The sequence below is a fragment of the Carcharhinus amblyrhynchos genome, chromosome 5, assembly GCF_965287045.1.
Source record: "Carcharhinus amblyrhynchos chromosome 5, sCarAmb.v2.hapA, whole genome shotgun sequence".
Classification (NCBI taxonomy): Eukaryota; Metazoa; Chordata; class Chondrichthyes; order Carcharhiniformes; family Carcharhinidae; genus Carcharhinus; species Carcharhinus amblyrhynchos.
In genome coordinates this window covers 44,275,554-44,296,191 of record NC_137328.1, presented here as the reverse complement: position 1 = coordinate 44,296,191, position 20,638 = coordinate 44,275,554, and the positions used below count along the sequence as shown (strand labels likewise).

The following is a 20,638-nucleotide window of genomic DNA, read 5'->3' as shown; positions in this document are numbered from 1 at the left end:
TTTAGTTTCACAGATATTAACATTATACTGAAGAAGTATAATTTTATTTATTCAGCCATAGTTACAGTGTTTGGTATTCATTTATATTTTCTAGCTCAATGCTGTTGTTAGCGACAGCTCAGAAATAGTGCTTCTACATGGAAAGAAAAATAAAATTGTCAATTCTTTCACATTGTAACTGCATGTGTCACCAATACTATGACATAGCTGCCAACCACTTCTTTTGGAGCAGATAGTCAGTTTTTATAGCTCTTGTTTGCACAGGGGCCTGGAAAACATCCAATTACAGAAGAGGTTCCCATCTGGTGGATACAGTTTAGAGCCAGATACTCTGGTCATGCAGCCCGTAAATAAAAATAGCATTGAAATTATATTGATTCCCACATCTATGGTTTAAAAACTGGCTGCTGCTTAAACATATAGGCGTTTTCAACCTCCTGTGATTTTAATTTAGTCATATACTGGGAACTGCTTTAATACCATCTGGAAGGTAAGGTGCAATTATTCATTTGTACTCCCGTACCTGTTACTTTAATACAGGGGAATGAGTGAGTTCCCCTCACTGGAAACTGGAAGAAGGTTGCCATTATTAATCTGCTTGCATGATCTCTAATACTTTTCTAGCAAGACTAAACAGCTTGAGTTTAAAAAGGCTGTTCACATTTCCTATTCATATTCTTGTGTCTAGAATCTATACTAATCAGTTGTGAAGTATACACAGTGAAGCCACTTTAGTCAACCACCATTCTCAGGAAGAAAACTTAGGTAATCTCAGTCCGATGGTGTACATACCCGCATGCTGTTTTGTCATGACGTCCTGATGTGTGCTTGAACAATGCAGTTTCCAAATAAAAATGCAGCAAATACCAAAGTTCTTCCACACAAAGGGTGCCACTTTAATCCTGAGACTGTGATGCTCTTAAGCTCTTTGGTATTGCTGACTGTCGGAGTTGCTCTCACTGCACATAGCTCACAACTAATCAATTTAAATCACATGTCACATTGAACATTGATAGGCAATTTATGGTTCTAGTTTGAACTGTAAGTTTGGTGTAATTTGTTAAAGACAGGGAAAGTAGATAATTTTAATTTAATTTTGCACTTTGGACTTCAAGTTTATTGCAGATTCTGATCTCTATTCATTTTTAACTTAACTATATCACTGAAAAATATCTTCTTATATTTCATGAAATTATTAGCATTTTGGAAAGAGGAAGAAAGTAGCAAAGTAGTTTGTTCGTCAATGACCACCCATACAATAAATTTTGATTTATAGTATGCTGCAGTCACTTAAAAAAACAATATTGCAAAGGCAGTGTGTAAATATTGGTTTTATATAATCACAAGAAATGCATTGCATAGTTATTTTGAAATTAACAATTGCTACATTTCCTTCTGCTGCCAATCTTAGCGCATGGATCTGGAGCGGCGAAGAGAAGACGCACGAAATCCGAAACGTAAACCACGGCTGATGGAGGAAGATGACCTTCCATCATGGATTGTCAAAGATGATGCAGAAGTTGAACGGTTAACTTGTGAAGAGGAGGAAGAGAAGATGTTTGGGCGAGGTTCACGTATGCGCAGAGATGTGGACTACAGTGATGCTCTTACAGAAAAGCAATGGCTAAGGGTAGGTGATGCATTTACCCATACTCCTGGAATTACTGTTTGATTTCTTGATCACATGTACATGACGCAAATATATTTTGTTAAAAGCACACAAGTGAAACATGGGAAGTTAATATTTAGGACACCGACCTGCCTTTTGTCACTAGTAATATTTATGAGGGTCAGTTCTGCAGAATGGACTTTTTCATAGTGAAATTAAGTAATATCAGAATGGTGTGCAGACCTATGTGCGTTTTATCATGAAGGCACGAGGTGCATTTGAACACAGTTTCATGTATTTCCATATAAAACACAGCAAAAGCCAAGATATTTCCACACAAAAACTGCTACTTAATTCTAACAACGCAATCCCCTTGAGATTTGACTTCGTTGATACTGCTGACTGGCAGAGTTGGTGTTAATGCACATAGCTCACAACTGATCAATGTAAATCACATAACACACTAAACAGTAGTAAGAAATATAAGAATCTAGTTTGAACTGTAAATTTGGTGCAGTTTGTTTAAGGACAGGAAAAGTAGACATGGGTATATCTGGATATTTCCGTACTTAAATTTAAAAGTTCCTGGCATCTCACGAATAATCCATGTTATGCACTGGACATCGAATCATTGATCATGAAGTCAAGATTTTATATCATTAGGGTTGTCAGTTCCTCTAACTATGGAGAAAGTGGAATGCGAAAAATTGAAGTTTGAGAAAATATTAATGTTGATGGCAAAGAGTAAAAATTGAGGAGTTGAGGGTTTCCACTTTGTTTTCCATTGCATCTCCAATATTCCTTGTTTTCATGTCCATTGAATGTTCTGTCACCTCCCAATCCTTGCACATCTTCCCAGAATTCCATGTTTGAATCTTCAGACTTGATTTCAACCCTCCATGGTACCATAAACATTCATGGAAGTCAAAATGCTATCCTAATTTACTTTAACCATGGTAAATCACCCTTTTTCGCCATTCTCGAAGTTATCTCCAGTTGCAACGGGATCTTGATCAATTGGGCCAGTGGGCTGACGAATGCCAGATTGAGTTTAATTTAGACAAATACGAGATGATGGATTTTGGTAGATTGAACCAGGGCAAGACTTAGTCAGTTAACGGTAGGGCGTTGGGGGAGAGTTACAGAACAGAGAGATCCAGGGGTACATGTTCATAGCTTCTTGAAAGTGGGGTCACAGGTGGACAGAGTGGTGAAGAAGGTATTCGGCATGCTTGGTTTCATCAATCAGAATATTGAATACACGAGTTGGGATGTCTTGTTGAAGTTCTACAAGACATTGATACGGCCACATTTGGACTACTGTGTGCAGTTCTGGTCACCCTATTATAGGAAGGATATTATTAAACTGGAAAAGAGTGCAGGAAAGATTTACTAGGATGCTACTGGGACTGGATGGATTGAGTTATAAGGAGAGGCTGAATAGACTGGGACTTTTTTTCCCTGGAGTGTAGGAGGCTGAGGGGTGACCTTATAGAGGTCTATAAAATAATGAGGGGTGTAGATAAGGTAGCTAATCGATATCTTTTCCCAAAAGTAGGGGTGTCTAAAACTAGAGGGCATAGGTTTAAGGTGAGAGGGGAGAGATACAGAAGTGTCCAGAGGGGCAATTTTTTCACACAGGGTGGTGAGTGTCTGAAACAAGCTGCCAGAGGTAATAGTAGAGGCAGGTATAATTTTATGTTTTAAAAAGCATTTAAATAGTTACATGGATACGAGGGTACAGAAGGATATGGGCCAAATGTGGGCAATTGGGATTAGCTTAGGGGCTTTAAGAAAAAAGGCGGCATGGACAAGATGGGCCAAAGGGCCTGTTTCAATGCCGTAAACCTCTATGACTCTCTACTCTCCTGCTGACTTTGCACGGTTGAGCACCATTCTACTGTTATCACCTCCTTTGCCGTCCAACTGGGTGAGATTACACCATGCCTGATTCCACTCTTGTCAATCATGTTGTCATCTGCAATGACTTCTTGTCCTGCTCATACACAGTTGCCTCTGGTTTCCCCAAGATCCATGGCACACTGTTTTCCATTATTATGCGGCTCCTCAGCAGCATTCTCTAAAAAACGTCCTACCTTAACCGTGTTTTTGAAGGGGACCCGATGGGAGTTGTCTTTGGGATACCTGAACAAATTGTTTGATGTGGAAATTAGACAGATGAAAGGCTATTTTCCCTGAGAGAAATTCAGAATTTACTGTTGAAGGCCATGGCAAGTATGGAGTCTGCAAAATGTATGACAAATTGATCACTATTGTGCCATGCAACAGACAATTAATGCAGCATCTTTGACCTTGAATGATTAACAGTATTCTTTTCAAAAAACCCCAAAAATTAGATCAAATGTAGAATTTTCCTGCAAACTTTGTTTAAAGCTGAAGACCTGAGCTCTTTGGAATGATGTAGGGATCATGTCACTGATGTACAACCTCAATGTTTGCTTGATGGTTTTCACTGATTTTGTTAGTTATATAGCTGGTAGAAATTGACTCCTTGTGAACTGTGAACGGAGACTATCAGGGATCCCAAATCCACTGTGAAATAACCTTTTGGCAGCTTTATTTTTGTGGAGAAGAGCAGGAACAAGTCTGGAATATAAATTGAGAGTCTTGCGGAATCTGTATTTCTTCTTGCTGTTGAAAGACTTGGTGGCAAAAATAAAGGGTAATGAATAGACTGTGGTAACTTCACTTTTTAAATTATCCTCCAATTAAACAAAGTGGAGTTTCTAGGCCAACCATCTAAAGAGTCACCATCAACTATATTCTCGTGGTAAACCTGTATAAAGACTTAAATTCCAAATTTTGAAGAGGGTGGTAAACTTGTAATGTTTTTAATTAGGCAATTGAAGATGGTAATTTAGAAGAAATGGAAGAGGAAATTCGTCAGAAGAAAGCTAGAAAACGCAGAAGAAATGTAGATAAAGATCCATCCAAAGACGATGGAAAGAAGAAGAAAAAAAGAGGCAGACCTCCAGCTGAAAAACTGTCTCCAAATCCACCGAGGATCACAAAACAGATGAATGCAATCATTGATACCGTTATTAACTACAGAGACAGGTAAAATAAGTTTCACTTTTAAATTCTTACCTTTTGAAACCAAGCGTCTCATTTGCATTTCAATTGCTGCAAAAATTCAACCTTCCAGCAGCATATAAATTGATATTCAAGGCTTCAAACTTTGCTTTCCAATGTCAAACTTATATTAGATGAAATATAAATAGCAGCAACCATCTTTGAATTATGTAGGAAATAAATGAAAAACACAGTAGTTTCTTCCAAAGTGACCTTTCTCTCAGAAGCCAATTCTTGGTTCAGCAGTCTTCAATTAAAAGAGGTTATAGAATTATAGTATGGTTACAGCATTGAATGAGGCTGCCTCTCTTCAGGAGCCACTCAGTTAATCTCACTCCCATCTATTCCTATAGTCCTATCATCATTTCCAGTGCAGCAGCGTGTCTATGACCCCTTAAAGTTTATCACTCATCCCCCTCGCAGTTCACACAGCTTCCAAGTTTTTGACAAAATTTGCAAATTTTGAAATTGATCCCTGTACATGCAAATCTGGAGCATTAATATATATCATGAACGGTACTGGTCCTAATACTGACCCTCTGCGGACCCTCACTGTAAACCTTCAAGTCCCAAAAAAGATGCATTTGCATCTACTTTGTATGTCATGTCAATCTGCCTTTTTAGCATCTGTGCTGTCATTGCCCCTTCTAGTATATGGGTTTCAGCTTTAATAACAAGCATATTAAGTGGCACTTTGCCAGCCACCTTTTGTAAGCCTTTATATACTATATCAACTACATCACCACCTTCAACTTTCTCTGCTACCTCAACAAAACTTAAGTTGTATTTAATTAATTTGATTGCCTTCAATCAATTGAGTTATAGTGGAGTTGATACAATGCATAGCCAATTGAAAACACATATGTTGCAATTGTTTTTCAGCCTGTTTCTGCCCATTTGGGAAATCATTGTATACACCAGTTTTTCTAATTCACTGGTGCATAGTCTACTGCGGCTGCCTCAGACTACAGCTCATTGAAATAAGTCTTCCTTTGTTAGGGCTAATCCAAGAGTTTTGAGATAATCCAAGAATTTTTGACTCTAGCTGGATACTTACTTACTGAAGGAGGCACATAAAGACCCAAATCTTCCCCTCAGGGTGGGAACCCCTATTTCTGATCCTGATCAGACAAAATAATACTCGCTCACCTTCCTCCCATTTTTCTGATGGAGGACCCTGCAGAATTGATTTAGTGCAGGGAATCTGAGGGAACAACTAAGAGAATCCATGCAGGAACAACTCCCTGCTTTACATTATTTACAGATTACTGCAGCTCAGAGTTTAAATGCCCCAAAGCTTCATTGAAAAGCTACAGAGAGAAAGTAATTGTGTCAAGAGGTACGGTGAGCAAGGCAAGTGGCAGGGTGAGGTGATACAAGGGATAAGTGTGTCAGTGGTATGGTCAGAACAGGGTGAAGTTGGGTGGTGGGGATGGTTGGCTAGGGGGCAAGTCAGGTTGGGGACAGGGTGGTTCTGATAGTACGGCTGTTTGTGTCGTGATTGCCGCCTTGGAGAACACTTACCTGAAGATCAGAGGCCGAATGCCCGTGACCGCTGAAGTGTTCCCCAACAGGAAGAGAACACTCTTGCCTGGTGATTGTCAAACGGTGTTCCTTCGTCCATCCCATCGTATTGGGCAATGGGACCCTGTGCGAGAAACTCTCCGGCTACGTCAAGGGCATCCTGAAATCCATTGTACAAAGCACACGCAGCTTTTGTCGTGACACTACGGACTTCCTACAGAAACTCAGCACACATGGAGCAGTTGAACCAGGAGCACTCCTCGTCACAATGGATGTCTCGGCATTTTACACCAGCAACCCCACGACAATGGCATTGCTGCAACTGCCTCAATACTCAATGCCGACAACTGCCAGTTTTCAGGTACAATTTTACAACTCATCTGCTTCATCTTGGACCACAATGTCTTCACCTTTAGCGACCAGTTCTTCATCCAGACATATGGAACAACCAAATTCGCACCTCAATATGCCAACACCTTCGTGCACAGGTTCGAACAAGACCTCTTCACCGCACAGGACCTTCAACGAATGCTATACACTAGATACATCAATGACATTTTCTTCCTTTGGACTCATGGTGAACAACCACTGAAACACCTATATGATGATATCAACAAGTTCCATCCCACCATTAAACTCACCATGAACTACTCTCCAGAATCGGTTGCATTCTTGGACACGTGCATCTCCACTAAGGACGATCACCTCAGCACTTCAGTGTACCACAAGCCCACGGATAACCTCAAGATGCTTCACTTCTCCAGCTTCCACCCTAAACACATTAAAGAAGCCATTCCCTACAGACAAGCCCTCCATATACACAGGATCTGCTCAGATGAGGAGGATCGCAACAGACACCTCCCAGACACTGAAAGATGCCCTTATAAGAACACGATATGGTGCTTGATTCATCAATTTGACAGTTCTGATGCGCCACAGCGAAAAACCGCACCAACCTCCTCAGAAGATAAACACAGGACACAACGGACAGAGTACCCTTCGTCGTCCAGTACTTCCCTGGAGCGGAGAAGCTACGACATCTTCTCCAGAGCCTTCAATGTGTCATTGAAGACATGCGTTTCACCAAGGCCATCACCATAACCCCACTTCTTGCCTTCAAATAACCGCACGTCCTGAAACAGACCATTGTCCGCAGCAAGCTATCCAGCCTTCAGGAGAACAGTGACCACGACACCACACAACCCTGCTACAGCAACCTCTGCATGACGTGCTGAATCATTGACACGGATGCCATCATCTCACCTGAGAACACTATCCATCAGGTACACAGTACGTACCCTTGCAACTCGGCCATCGTTGTCTACCTGATGCGCTGCAGGAAAGGATGTCCCGAGACATGGTGCATTGGGGAGACCATGCAGATGCTACAACAACATATGAATGAACACTGCTCGACAATCACCAGGCAAAAGTGTTCTCTTCCTATTGGGGAACACTTCAGCGGTCACGGGCATTCGGCCTCTGATCTTAGGGTAAGTATTCTCCAAGTATTCAGAACGCAAGACAGTGCAGAGTCGCTGAGCAGACTGATAGCCAAGTTCCACACAAATGAAGATGGCCTCAACTGGGATCTTGGGTTCATGTCACGTTATCTGTACCCCCATGGCTTGCCTGGACTTGCAAAATCTCACTAACTGGCCTGTCTGGAGACAATACACATCTCTTTAACTTGGTGCTTAACGCTCTTTCCACTCACACATTGTCTGTACCTTTAAGACTTGATTACCTGTAAAGACTCGCATTCCAATCATTATTTTGTAAATTGAGTTTGTGTCTTTATATGCCCTGTTTGTGAATTGAACTCCCATTCACCTGACAAAGGAGCAGCACTCCGAAAGCTAGTGGCTTTTGCTACCAAATAAACCTGTTAGACTTTTACCTGGTGTTGTGAGACTTCTTATTGTGTTTACCCCAGTCCAATGCCAGTATCTCCACATCATAGATTACAAAAGCAGGGAAGTCATGCTAGAGTTGTATAGAACTTTGGTGAGGCCACAGCTAGAGTACTGTGTGCGTTCTGGTCGCCACATTATAGGAAGGATGTAATTGAATTGGAGTGAGGATGCAGCCTGAGATGGAACATTTAAGTTATGAAGAGACATTGAGTAGCCTTGTTGTTTTCGTTGGAGCAGAGAAGACTGAGGGGCAACCCAATTGGGGTGTACAAGATTGAGGGGCATGGATAGAGTCGAAGAGTCAGTCACGAGGAGACACAAGCTCGAGGTGAGGTTGGGGGGGGACAAACTTTATTGTCTGGAGTGCACTGCCTTGAGGGTATTGGAGGCGAGCTGCCTCACAACCTTTAAAAAGTGTCTTGATGCGCACTCAGCATGACATAACATTCAAGTCCCTGGGCCAAATGCTGGTAAATTGGATTAGGTGGGAAGTCAGGTGTTTCTCGCACGTCATTGCAGACTCAATGGGCAGAAAGGCCTCTTCAAAGAATCCCTCAGTGCAGAAGGAGGCCATTCAGCCCAGGAACCCACACTGACAACAGTCCCACCAGGCCCTATCCCTGTAACCCCATGTATTTACCCTCCTAGTTCCCCTGACACAAAAGGGCAATTTAGCACGGCCAGTCAACTAACCCGCACGTATTTGGACTGTAGGAGGAAACCCACACAGACAGTGGGAGAGAGTACAAACTCCTCACAGACAGTGACCAGAGGCTGGAGTTAAACCTGGGTACCTGGCGCAGAGGCAGCAGTGCCACCACTCTTCCGCACTGTATGATTCTATGATTAATAGGACAGTCAAAATACTATTGATGCTAGAAATCTGAAATCAAAACAAAATATTGGAAATACTCAGCAAATCGGGCATTATCTGTTTTATTGAAAGGTCATCAACCTGAAAAGTTAACTTTATTTTTCCCACAGCAAATTCTGCTGAGTATGTCCGTGATTTCCTGTGACTAGTAGGTGTAGATTAGGTGAGGGGGAAGATTTTATGATCAATCGTAAATAAACTTTGGGGCTACTTTTAGTGTGACACTGAGTGTAATAATGAATTTATAGTTGAAAGAAAGTGAATTTCAGATGTATGTACAGATGGAGTTTGGATTGAATTCATACAAATTGTTTTTGTAATGTGTTAGTGATGTGTGTTTTTGTGTGTGTGTAGAACTAATCTATTTGCATTTACTTTTGCCTTGAAACTAGCTTGAGCCGACAGCTGAGTGAGGTTTTTATCCAATTGCCTTCACGGAAAGAGCTGCCTGAATACTATGAGCTAATCAGAAAACCTGTGGATTTCAAAAAAATTAAGGTGGGATAGATCATAATTGAGGTTATTCAGCCTTTATAACAGAGCAGTTAAACAAACAATTGTTTTACTACTAAAATCAGATTTTACTTCAAAAATGAATTGAATGAAGGAATTTGTGCAAATTTTCACCATCCGGTTTAACATGGAGAATGTTAAGAAAGACATTGCATTCAGAATTAAATATCTCAAGGCGATTTTAAAAATGCTATTTAACAATAAATGGTTACTTAAGTGGCCTTGTTGGAGAGAAGATAGCATGCTGTAAATGTTGAACCAAAAATGAAATGTGGAATTTACTTTGAAGGCTAGAATGTATTGTATAAGGAATCTTGTCGTTTTGGCACAACGCTCCTCTTTGTTTTAAAGGCCCTGATGAAGAGCGATGAGATGTTGCATGAACTTTATTACTCTCTGTTGAAAGGTCTTAAATTTGTTTGTTTCCTTCTCCCTATCCTTCTAACCAAAATGTGCCAGCACCATCTTTCTATTCTGGCAATGTTCTCCTCGAATGAAAAATTTGTGCTTGCAAAGAACTAAAACTAAAAGTACCTAAATTAGTTCCATATAATGCTGTGTTTGCTTCATGTTTCTGTTGCACTGGATTCAGATTGACGTGTTTTCAGCATAGATTTACTTATGATTTAGATGTTCTATCCACTCCTCAAACCAATTATGTTTTTCATCATTAATATGGATTATAGATGTGTTATAGATTTATTAATATTCAATGCATGAAATAGCACTTATATGATTAGCAGAGTATTTGTGAAAGATGGTTTGATTGAGAATCTAAACATGCCACAGTTCTAAACTCTGGCTTTTATAATTCCAAATACATAATGCAAACTGCCACTTTTTACAAATTAGTCCTGATTATATGACAATATACTAATTTCCCCACAATATGATTATACAAATATTAAAACACAACCTCATATGAGGAGACAAAAACAGAAAATGCTGGAAAATTTTAGTAGGTCTGAGAGGTCTAGAGGTTTGAAGCGAGAATAGCTTTCAGCATCTGCAATATTTTGCCTTTATCCATATGATGAGAACCTATTTGAATTTTTCCTTCAGCAACAACTTCAATTAATAAGCTGATTTCCTTAATTGATTTCCATTGGGCTAATGAATGCTTTCTAACTTCCTTAACTTTTACCTTATCAATAGTTTTCCACATGTTGCATGTCATTTTGATTTTACTAAGTGGAATTGATTTTACCAAGTCTTCCTTTAATTATGCATCATTCAGTACCAGTCAATGAGTTGTTTTTAGACATTAACGTGGATGGTGTATACCCAGTTATTTAAGACTCGAGGCCTGAATTTTCACAACAATGGATGGGTTCTGCCTCTTAATCAAAATGGCGCTAGAACCCTGATTCCGGATGTCCCATTTGAATCTCACACTCATGATTTTCGCCAGGGAGGAATGTGGTTTGTGGTTTGCACATCCATGATTCACAGAGGCGCTTCACATGTAAAAAGTGTAGCTGCCTTCAGGCAGGGTTAACTTTTATTGGTGGGATGTCCAAAACATGGCTTGTGGGTTTTAGTCATTTGAGTAAAATGTCTAATGCTGCCAGAGGCGCAGGTATTTATCTAGGAGAGGTCCTGGTACTGATTTGGGATTGTTAAAAGTAGACGTCAGTGTGTGAAAAGAGTGGATAAACTCTGGAACTGTCAAGACATTGAAATAAAACTCTTTAAAGTTTTGCAAAAAGAACAGCCTGCCAATTGAAAAAAACTCAATGCTTGCAACTATTGACATAAGCCTGTAAGTTGTTGTAAAATTAGTGCTGCATGTCTCACAGCACAGCCTGTCATTATCACAGTGTGGGGCCTGTAAGCTTACTGTTTGACTGATAGCGCCAAGTGATTATAAAGTATTTGATATATGAATATAAATACAAATGTTTTTATAAGTAATTAAGCTCTAATCAATTATGTGGATTTTTATGAATATGTTTTTAAATAGTGGTCATCAACAGACACTTAGAACCTCATTTTATTTAATTTCACCAAGGCTCCTGAAGTCCGCCCATGTAGTGAACACTGGGTGAGTTGATATGAAGAATGAGTGTAAGGCAAAAGGTGGTCTGTGGGAGTTGAGGTGGCACTAAGTTGGCATGGGAGTTATAAAGAAAACTGCTGGGGGAGAGGGGAAAAGGTTGGCATGGCAAGTGTAAGGCACCGTGAGATGGGTGGGGAGCATGAAGTAGGGTGAGGGCTAAAGGGCTGTTTTTGGTTTGCTTGTATTTCTATGACTAGGACAAAGTCCCAGAGCATGAGACAGGACTTAACAGCCTGACTCTACATCTAGTAGCCTTTGTGGCTACCTCTGCACAGTTTCAATGGGTGTCAAGTCCTGAATCCTGTTAGCAATCCCCCATACCTCTCCAGAACATAAATTGAAACACCTGGGACACATTTTCCCAAGCCTAAGTCAGAATGGTGTATAACTTGCAGTGGAACTTGTAGGTGGTGATGTTTCCATGCATCTGTTGCCTTTGCCCTTCTAGATGGTAGATTTAGAAGTTGCTGTCAAAGGAGCAGTGCACTTTATAGATGGTACATACTACTGCCACTAACCATCAATGGTAGAAAGAACTCCTTTAGCGATACCCCAGGACTGAGATAATTGGCATTCAACAACTACCACCATCTCCCTTTATGCTAGTAATCACTTCAATCAGTGTAGAGTTTCCTCCCTAATTCAAATTGACTTTAGTTTTGCTGGGCTCCTTGGTGCCAGGTTTGATGTCATCCTTGGTCAAATGCTGCCTTGATGTCAGGGGCTGTCATGCTCAACTCACCTTTTGGAATCAGCTCATTGACCCATATTTGGACAAAGGCTCTGATGAGATCGACAGCTGAGTAGCCCTGGTAGAACGTAAAACTGAGTGTTAGCAAGTTATTGCTGAGTAAATGCTGTTGATGGCACTATTAATGACCCCTTACATCACTTTGCTGTGAAGTAAACACAGTTGTGTGATATTGTTGAGATCTTTTCAGAATGATTTATAGCTCATTCTACATTGTACAATTAAATGCAGTACTTTTGATCCATATGTAAAATACACAAATCTGCAGTGGGATAGATCATGTTAAGTTAAAAGATACACTGTTCTGTTAGGACAGTGGAAAACAAATAATTATGATCAGAAGGTGTAATCATTCTGTATTTTTTAAATGCTGGATGATTAGTTCACTTGAGAAGTAGGTTGCTTTCTGAATCCTGGCTTTGACTACTTGGTTACTTGAAGACATTATGCAGCTATTGTATTCTATAGAGAGTGCAAAATTATACTCTCAATCGGCTTTACATTAGAGTGCCAAGGCAGGAGATAGAAAGTGTAAATTAGACTGATTATAAAATTCAGTGTTGCATTTTTCTAAATTTGCATCTAGCTTGGATGCTGTTTAATTCCTTTTAGATTACCTTAATGTTCCATAAGCAGAAGGTGCAAAGTTGAAACTACATTAAACCATTATTACACTTCAGTTGTAGTTTGGATGCCAAGTCTGAGCAGACTCTGAAGTTAAACTGACTTGGAGTAGCTCTACCTCTTCCTGGTTTCAGTGTGATGTTGTACCCTGGTGCAGATTCACTTATGTTGTGACTGCAGCAATAGAATGAATCAAAACTGCCAAAAAATTCCAAAAAGGTTGTAAGGGTAGGTCACTTAACCCTTTGAGCTGGTTGCTCCATTTGGTTAGATCATGTCTGACATTCATCTTAATTCCCATCTACTCTCATGGTTTTGTAATTGTTACTACTTTGGGATAACAAAACATCAATCTTAGTTCTGAAATGTTCACTTGACCTTTTTTTTTGGAGAAAGAGTTCCAGATTTCCTCTATACTCTGTGTGAGGGAGAAAATGTTTCCTGACATCACCACTCATCTCTGAACAGCTGCTCTTTAATTTAAAGGTTCTGCCCCCTTGTTCTGAATTATCCCTCCAAATAGTTTCTCTCTATCTAAACACCTCAATTGATCACATCCTTGATCTTCTATACTCAAAGGAATACAAGCCTACCCTCTGCAACCACGCCTCACAATTTAATCCATTTAGCCTTGATGTGAATCTGCACTGCACCCTCTGCAAAGCCGTATAATCTTTTTGAATTGTAGTGTCCGGAACTGAATAAGCACTTTATGTGGGATCATACTAGAAATTTTGTACAACTGTATCATGACTGCTATCTCTTTGTATTCCTATCCCCTTGAGGTATGTGAGGTTACAGAGAGAAGTTCTGTTGTACATCTTGATACAAGAATTGAAAGGACATAGCTTTGTAATGATATTTATACTGAACCAGTCAGAAGATGAGTTCAAATCATATTGTGACAATCTGCAAAATTGAATAAATCTAATAATTTGTGCTTCATTCCAGAAATGTGGCTAAGAAACCACCAATTGTTTGACCAAAACAACTGGTTCATTCATGTCCTTTAGGGAACATTTTGCCCATTTGATTTGACCTACAATTGACTCCTGTATATACTATGTGATTTTCACTAATTATTTTCCTTGGAAAGGACAAGGAAATACTGCCAAAGCAAGAGCAAAAAATTTCAAAACCAAATACAACCAGTATTTTGTACATGGGATTTAATGGGATTGAGGATTATAGATAGGCCTGGTAGATAGGGATATGATCTGCGCAACTTGTGGGCCGAAGGGCCTGTTTGTGCTGTAGTGTTCTATGTTCTATGTACAACTAGAAAGCAGTTGATATTCTTGTTAAGGACAGGAGAGGAATTCATTTAAACAGTACTAATTTCTCCTCTCACCACCCATCTGTAAGCAGAAAGGTGTTTGGATTTATTTCCCTGTTTACAAGCAGTGGCATGTTTCCCAATCCCTCAGTGCAGTTTTTTTTTGTGTGATCCAGTTTTCTATTAATAATGCCATTGCAAACTTCAGATGGGATGAACCCAAAAGTTTATTTGCACACACTCAACACAGGAGAAGGGTTTGCAACATTGCCTCTGTACTCAAAGAATAAACAGAGGGATAGAGAAAAGGTTTACAGGGCAGAGACCATTGAGAAAATAAATATTGTTTCATGTAGGTTCCAGAGCCCAGAAGTAAAATCCAATGAGGTATTCCTTCACAACAGAGATCAGCGGGCAGAGAATCCATGTGGTATAATTTACTCCTCCGGTGGTGTTGACTTCACACAATGAATTCGGTGCTCAAGAGTTTTCTATGGTACAGAACTTACAGCAAAAGCAGGGTAGATGGTGCCAGGTGTCCAACCTGAGCTAGAGTTCTTTCAGTATGGCCTGCTGGTCAAATTCAAAATAGCAGACTTTAGTTCACCAAGGCAATATTACATTTTCCACAAGCCAGAGGCATGTGTCACATGAACCCCCCACAACGCTGCCCCTGCCCCCAATCTTCAACAAAGGATGTGTATCCACATCTGGAATTTGATTGGATGCCAAAGAATGCTAACTGTCCCAGCCACTTTGAGTTGAAAGGAAGATTGGAAGGACCTTTGTCTTAGACTCTCAGTCTGCAGCTTCTAACCTTAGGTTATCAATTTAAAATGGCTTTCTATACTGCTTTTCAAGATGATCTATGGTGATTGTTAATGGCTCCTCAGATAATGAGGTGCTGAGTTTACGTGGAACTGCTTGTTCTGGATCACAGATAAACATGGGTTCAGCTGTTTTAAGGATCTTGTTCAGCCAAAGTTTAGTTTTCAAATTTAGAAATGGTAATGAGTATAATATAAATAAAAATATACAGTGTGAGGTCTTAGTCCCTCACAGAGAATGTGCACCATGCACAACATTTTAAACATTTGAGGTATTTCACTTTAGAATGAATGAAAAAGCCTTTAAGAGAGGGCACAGAATGAGTTATGTGGATAGATTGGAGAAACTGGTGGTGCTCCTTATCGAAGAGAAGGTTGTGAGGAGATTTGATGGAGGTTGTAAAATAATGGAGAATCTAGACAAAATAAACTATTGCCATTGTCAGAAGCATCTAGAATCAGAGGCCATCGATTTAGGATAAATGACAAACAACCCAAAGGTTCACATGAGGAAAGAATTTTTTAACTGTGCATGTAATTATGATCTATAATGCTCTGCTTGAAAATGTGGTGGAGGCAGATTGAATCGTTGCTTTCAAGAGGAAATTAGTAAGTACTTGGGAAGAAAAGAATTGTAGGGTGAGACAAAGGTTGGGGGAGGAACACAAACTAGATTATCTTTGCTTAGTAGACTTAGAAACATAGAACATTACAGCACAGTACAGGTCCTTCGGCCCTCAATGTTGTGCCGAGCTATGTCCAATCCCAAGATTAAGCTATCCCCCCCTCCCTATAATTCTGGAGTGCTCCATGTGTCTATCCAATAACCATTTGAAAGTTCCTAAAGTGTCCGACTCCACTACCACAGCAGGCAGTCTATTCCACACCCCAACCACTGTCCAAGTAAAGAATCTACCTCGGACATCCCTCCTATATCTCCCACCATGGACCTTATAGTTATGTCCCCTAGTAACAGCTACATCCACTTGAGGAAATAGTCTCTGATGACCAAATGGTTGTTTTCTGAGATGATGTGGCATTTTTTTGATTCTAATAACATCAATTCTGTTTGTATAGGACCGTATTCGCAACCATAAGTATCGGAGCCTGGGAGATCTAGAAAAGGATGTAATGTTGTTATGTCATAATGCTCAGACATTCAACCTGGAAGGATCACAGGTTAGTGTTTCATTCAATTGATATTAGAATTAACTGAATTCTGTTGTGTTAGTAAATAGTACTGTGAAGATGTAAATATGGTGATTCTTTGAACTGACCTCTCAGCAGGATAAGGACTAGTTGAAGCAGACTTCTCATAAAACATAGTCATAACCTATTTTGACAAGAATTGCAACAATGTAACAAATAATTAAGTTTGTATTTTTTCCATGAATTAATAATTCTGAGTGAGGCCTGTAGAAATATATTGAGATTTAAGCATTTGAGATTGATATAATAATTGCTAATGTTTATTATTTTAGAATTTGAAGTTTTGCAGCTCCCATTTCCTTTGTATGTGTATCATTATATTATAAAATATTACATTTTCATCAATGTTTCTTAGCATCAGTGACACCAAGGATCACTTCTGTAAACCCCCAAAGTATGCTAATACATAAAATATTGGAGTGTGTTGTCAGTAAGTCAAATAAACTTTTGTCTTGCTTACTGATTTGAAACTTCCATGTTCACGTTATTTAAGATAGCAGAGAGATAAATACAATTAGTGACTTGAGCTTTAAACTCCAAATTAGATTTGCTACAGGGATCAAATTGACAGGAACAGAAGATCAGTGCAGCTGATTACAGAACCTTGACATACTTGTCTTAGAAAAGTAAAGACTCCACACTTCATTAACTCTGATATTAGTACTAATATACTTGCACTGGAGTTTCTGCATTAATTAATTAATTCAACTGGCACAATCCCCATCACACAAATCTGACTACACACCCAGATGAGCATTGGCAAGCTTCTGCTGACTGCGCCTATTTGGGTGTGTTCATTATCATATTGCAGCCATTAGGGATTGGTGTGGGAGGAATGGTTTTGAATTTATGGGCCATTGGCACCGGTATTGGGGCAGGTGGGACCTGTTCAGGTGGGATGGTGTTGGTCTGAACCGTGCTGGGACCAGAGTCCTGGCAAATCGTATAAATAGGACTGTGGATAGGGCTTTAAACTAACTGGGGGGGGGTGAGGAGGAGGATGATGCAAGGGTAGGTGAAATTACAGGGTCTAAAGTAAAGGAGAGGGTACAGGAAGAGGCCAAGGATGTCCCAATAATAAAGGGAGTAGGGGGCATGAGTAAGGTTGGTAGTGTTCCTTCAGATAGGGTCCAGGTGAAGGCTGGGGTGAAGACACTTTATCTGAATGCACGAAGCATTCGGAACAAAGTGAATGAGCTGGTGGCGCAGATCAGCACAAATGGATATGATCTCGTGGCCATTACAGAGACGTGGTTGCAGGGTGACAGGGACTGGGAGCTGAATGTCCAGGGGTATCAAGTGTTTAGGAAAGATAGGCAGGAGGAAAAAAGGGGGGGGGGGGGGGCGGGGGCGTAGCTCTGCTGATCAAGGATAGCAAAAGGGTGGTAGTAAGGGATGATATAGGAACCAAAGAGCAGAACGTGGAATCGTTGTGGGTGGAGATTAGGAGCAGCAAAGGGAGGAAGACGCGGTGGGTGTCGTTTATAGGCCCCCGAATAATGATCTGGAGGTGGGGCGGGCTGTTAATGCGCAAATAAATGCGGTGTGCAGGAATGGGACGGCGATAATTATGGGGGATTTCAATCTACATATTGATTGGTCGACCCATGTTGGACGCGGTGAGCTTGAGGAAGAGTTCTTGGAATGCTGCCGGGATAGTTTCCTCGAACAGTGTGTGTTGGAGCCGACGAGGGAGCGAGCTATCTTGGATCTGGTATAACGTAATGAGGCGGGTAGAATTGTGGTGAAGGATCCTCTTGAGAAGAGTGATCATTGTATGGTGGAGTTTCTGATGCAGATGGAGGAGGAGAAAGTGGGTTCCCGGACATGTCCTTTGTTTGAACAGAGGGGAGTATGGTAGGATGAGAGAGGAATTGGCGAATGTTGATTGGGGGAGTGTGGTGGAAGGTAGGTCTGCTGAGGAACAGTGGAGGATCTTTAAGGAGATCTTTCTTGGTGCTCAGCAGAAATTTATTCCGATGGTTAAAAAGGATCGTAGGAGGAGAGATAATCAGCCGTGGATAACGAAGGAGGTGAAGGAAAGTGTTAAATTAAAAGCGGATGCGTTTAGAGTAGCTAAGAGTAGTGGGCGAGAAGAGGATTGGGAGAGGTTTAAATGTCAACAAAGAATGATAAGTCGATAAAGAAGGGTAGGATAAACTATGAAGCTGGGCTAGCGCTTAATATAAAAAAGGATAGCAAGAGTTTTTATAAATACATAAAAAGGAAGAGGCTGGCTAGGGTGAACGTTGGACCCTTAGAGGATGAGAGGGGGGACTTAGTGGTAGGGGATGGGGAAATGGCTGAGGCCCTGAATAACTTTTTTGTTTCGGTCTTCACGGAGGAGGACGTGAATAATTTACCGGGTGTTAGCGATGGAAAGATGGTAGGAGTGGAGGGCCTGAATGACATTATTGTTACTAGAGAGGCGGTGCTCGACAGACTGGAGGGACTGATTGTGGACAAGTCCCCAGGACTGGATGGAATGCATCCAAGGGTTCTGAAGGAAATGGCGGAGGTGATAGTGGATGCCTTGGTGATTATTTTCCAAACATCGCTGGATTCCGGGGAAGTGCCGGAAGATTGGAAAACGGCTAATGTTACGCCATTGTTTAAGAAGGGTGGCAGGCAAAAGGCAGGAAATTATAGGCTGGTTAGTTTAACATCTGTTGTAGGAAAAATGTTACAATCCATGATCAAGGAGAAAATAGCGAGGCACCTTGAGGAGAATTGTTTGGTAGAGCAGGCGCAGCACGGTTTCGTTAAGGGGAAGTCGTGTCTGACAAATTTATTGGAGTTCTATGAGGATGTGTCTAGGGTGGTGGATAGAGGAGAGCCGGTGGATGTGGTCTGTCTTGATTTTCAGAAGGCGTTTGACAAAGTACCTCACAAGAGGATATTGCAGAAGGTCAGGGGGAATGGAGTTGGGGGTAGGGTGTTAGCGTGGATAGAGGATTGGCTGTCAAATAGGAGGCAGAGAGTGGGGGTCAACGGGTGCTATTCGGATTGGCGGTTGGTGACTAGTGGAGTGCCCCAGGGATCGGTGCTGGGGCCTCAGCTACTCACCATTTATATAGATGATCTGGAGGAGGGAACCGAGTGTATGGTGTCAAAATTTGCTGATGACACCAAGATTGGTGGAACGGCAAATTGTGCGGGGGGTGTGGAGAGTCTGCAGAAGGATCTAGATAAGCTGGGCGAATGGGCCAGGAACTGGCAAATGGAATTTAATGTTGGCAAATGTGAGGTTGTCCACTTCGGTAGGAATAATGGTAGCAAGGACTATTACTTACGTGGCGAAAAACTGCAGCATGCGACGGTGCAGAGGGACCTCAGGGTCCTTGTGCATGAGTTGCAAAAACCCAGCCTGCAGGTGTAGCAGGTGGTCAGGAAGGCGAATGGGATGCTGGCCTTCATAGCGAGGGGGATTGAATATAAAAGTAGGGAGGTCTTGCTGCAGCTGTATAGGGCACTGGTGAGGCCGCAGCTGGAGTACTGTGTGCAGTTTTGGTCGCCGCACTTGCGCAAGGATATTTTGGCCTTGGAGGGAGTGCAGAGGAGGTTTACTAGGCTGATGCTGGAGTTGAGGGGGTTGAGCTATGAGGAGAGGCTGAATAAACTAGGCTTGTACTCGTTAGAGTTTAGAAGAATGAGGGGAGATCTCGTTGAGACGTATAAGATGTTGAGTGGGATGGATAGGATAGAGGTGGAGAGGCTCTTCCTGCTCAGAAAGGACAGTAGGACTAGAGGGCACAGCCTCAGGATAAAGGGGGGGGGGGTTTTAGAATGGAGTTGAGGAGGAACTTCTTCACTCAAAGGGTGGTGAATCTCTGGAATTCTCTGCCCGTTGAAGTGGTGGAGGCTGCCTCGCTCAATATTTTTAAGACACGGGTTGATAGGTTTTTGATAGGCAAGGGGATTAAGGGTTATGGGGAGAGGGCGGGAATGTGGAACTGAGCCACGACAGATCAGCCATGATCTCATTGAATGGCGGGGCAGGCTCGAGGGGCTAGATGGCCTACTCCTGCTCCTATTTCTTATGTTCTTATTTAAATAAGAATGACGAAGAAGTTGATAAAGAAAGGAAGGATAAACTATGAAGCTAGGCTAGCGCTAAATATAAAAAAGGATAGTAAGAGTTTTTATAAATATATAAAAAGGAGAAGGCTGGCTAGGGTGAATGTTGGACCCTTAGAGGATGAGAGGGGGGATTTAGTGGTAGGGGATGAGGAAATGGCTGAGGCCTTGAATAACTTTTTTGCTTCAGTCTTCACGGAGGAGGACGCGAATAGTTTGCCGGGTGTTAACGATGGAAAGATGGTAGGAGTGGAGGGCCTGAATGAGATCATTGTTACTAGAGAGG

The 20,638-nt window shown here is 41.2% G+C and overlaps 1 protein-coding gene across 4 annotated transcripts in view; it reads left to right on the top strand.

Annotated features, from left to right (window-relative positions):
* Positions 1 to 20,638, top strand: part of smarca2 (SWI/SNF related BAF chromatin remodeling complex subunit ATPase 2) — a 143,833-nt gene that overhangs the window by 106,153 nt on the left and 17,042 nt on the right. For all 4 annotated transcript variants that reach the window (XM_080188714.1, XM_080188711.1, XM_080188713.1 and 1 more), the window contains 4 exons: positions 1,412 to 1,630; positions 4,470 to 4,687; positions 9,409 to 9,514; positions 16,144 to 16,245. In XM_080188714.1, coding sequence (XP_080044840.1) covers positions 1,412 to 1,630; positions 4,470 to 4,687; positions 9,409 to 9,514; positions 16,144 to 16,245 — 645 coding nt within the window. The remainder of the gene's footprint in view (positions 1 to 1,411; positions 1,631 to 4,469; positions 4,688 to 9,408; positions 9,515 to 16,143; positions 16,246 to 20,638) is intronic.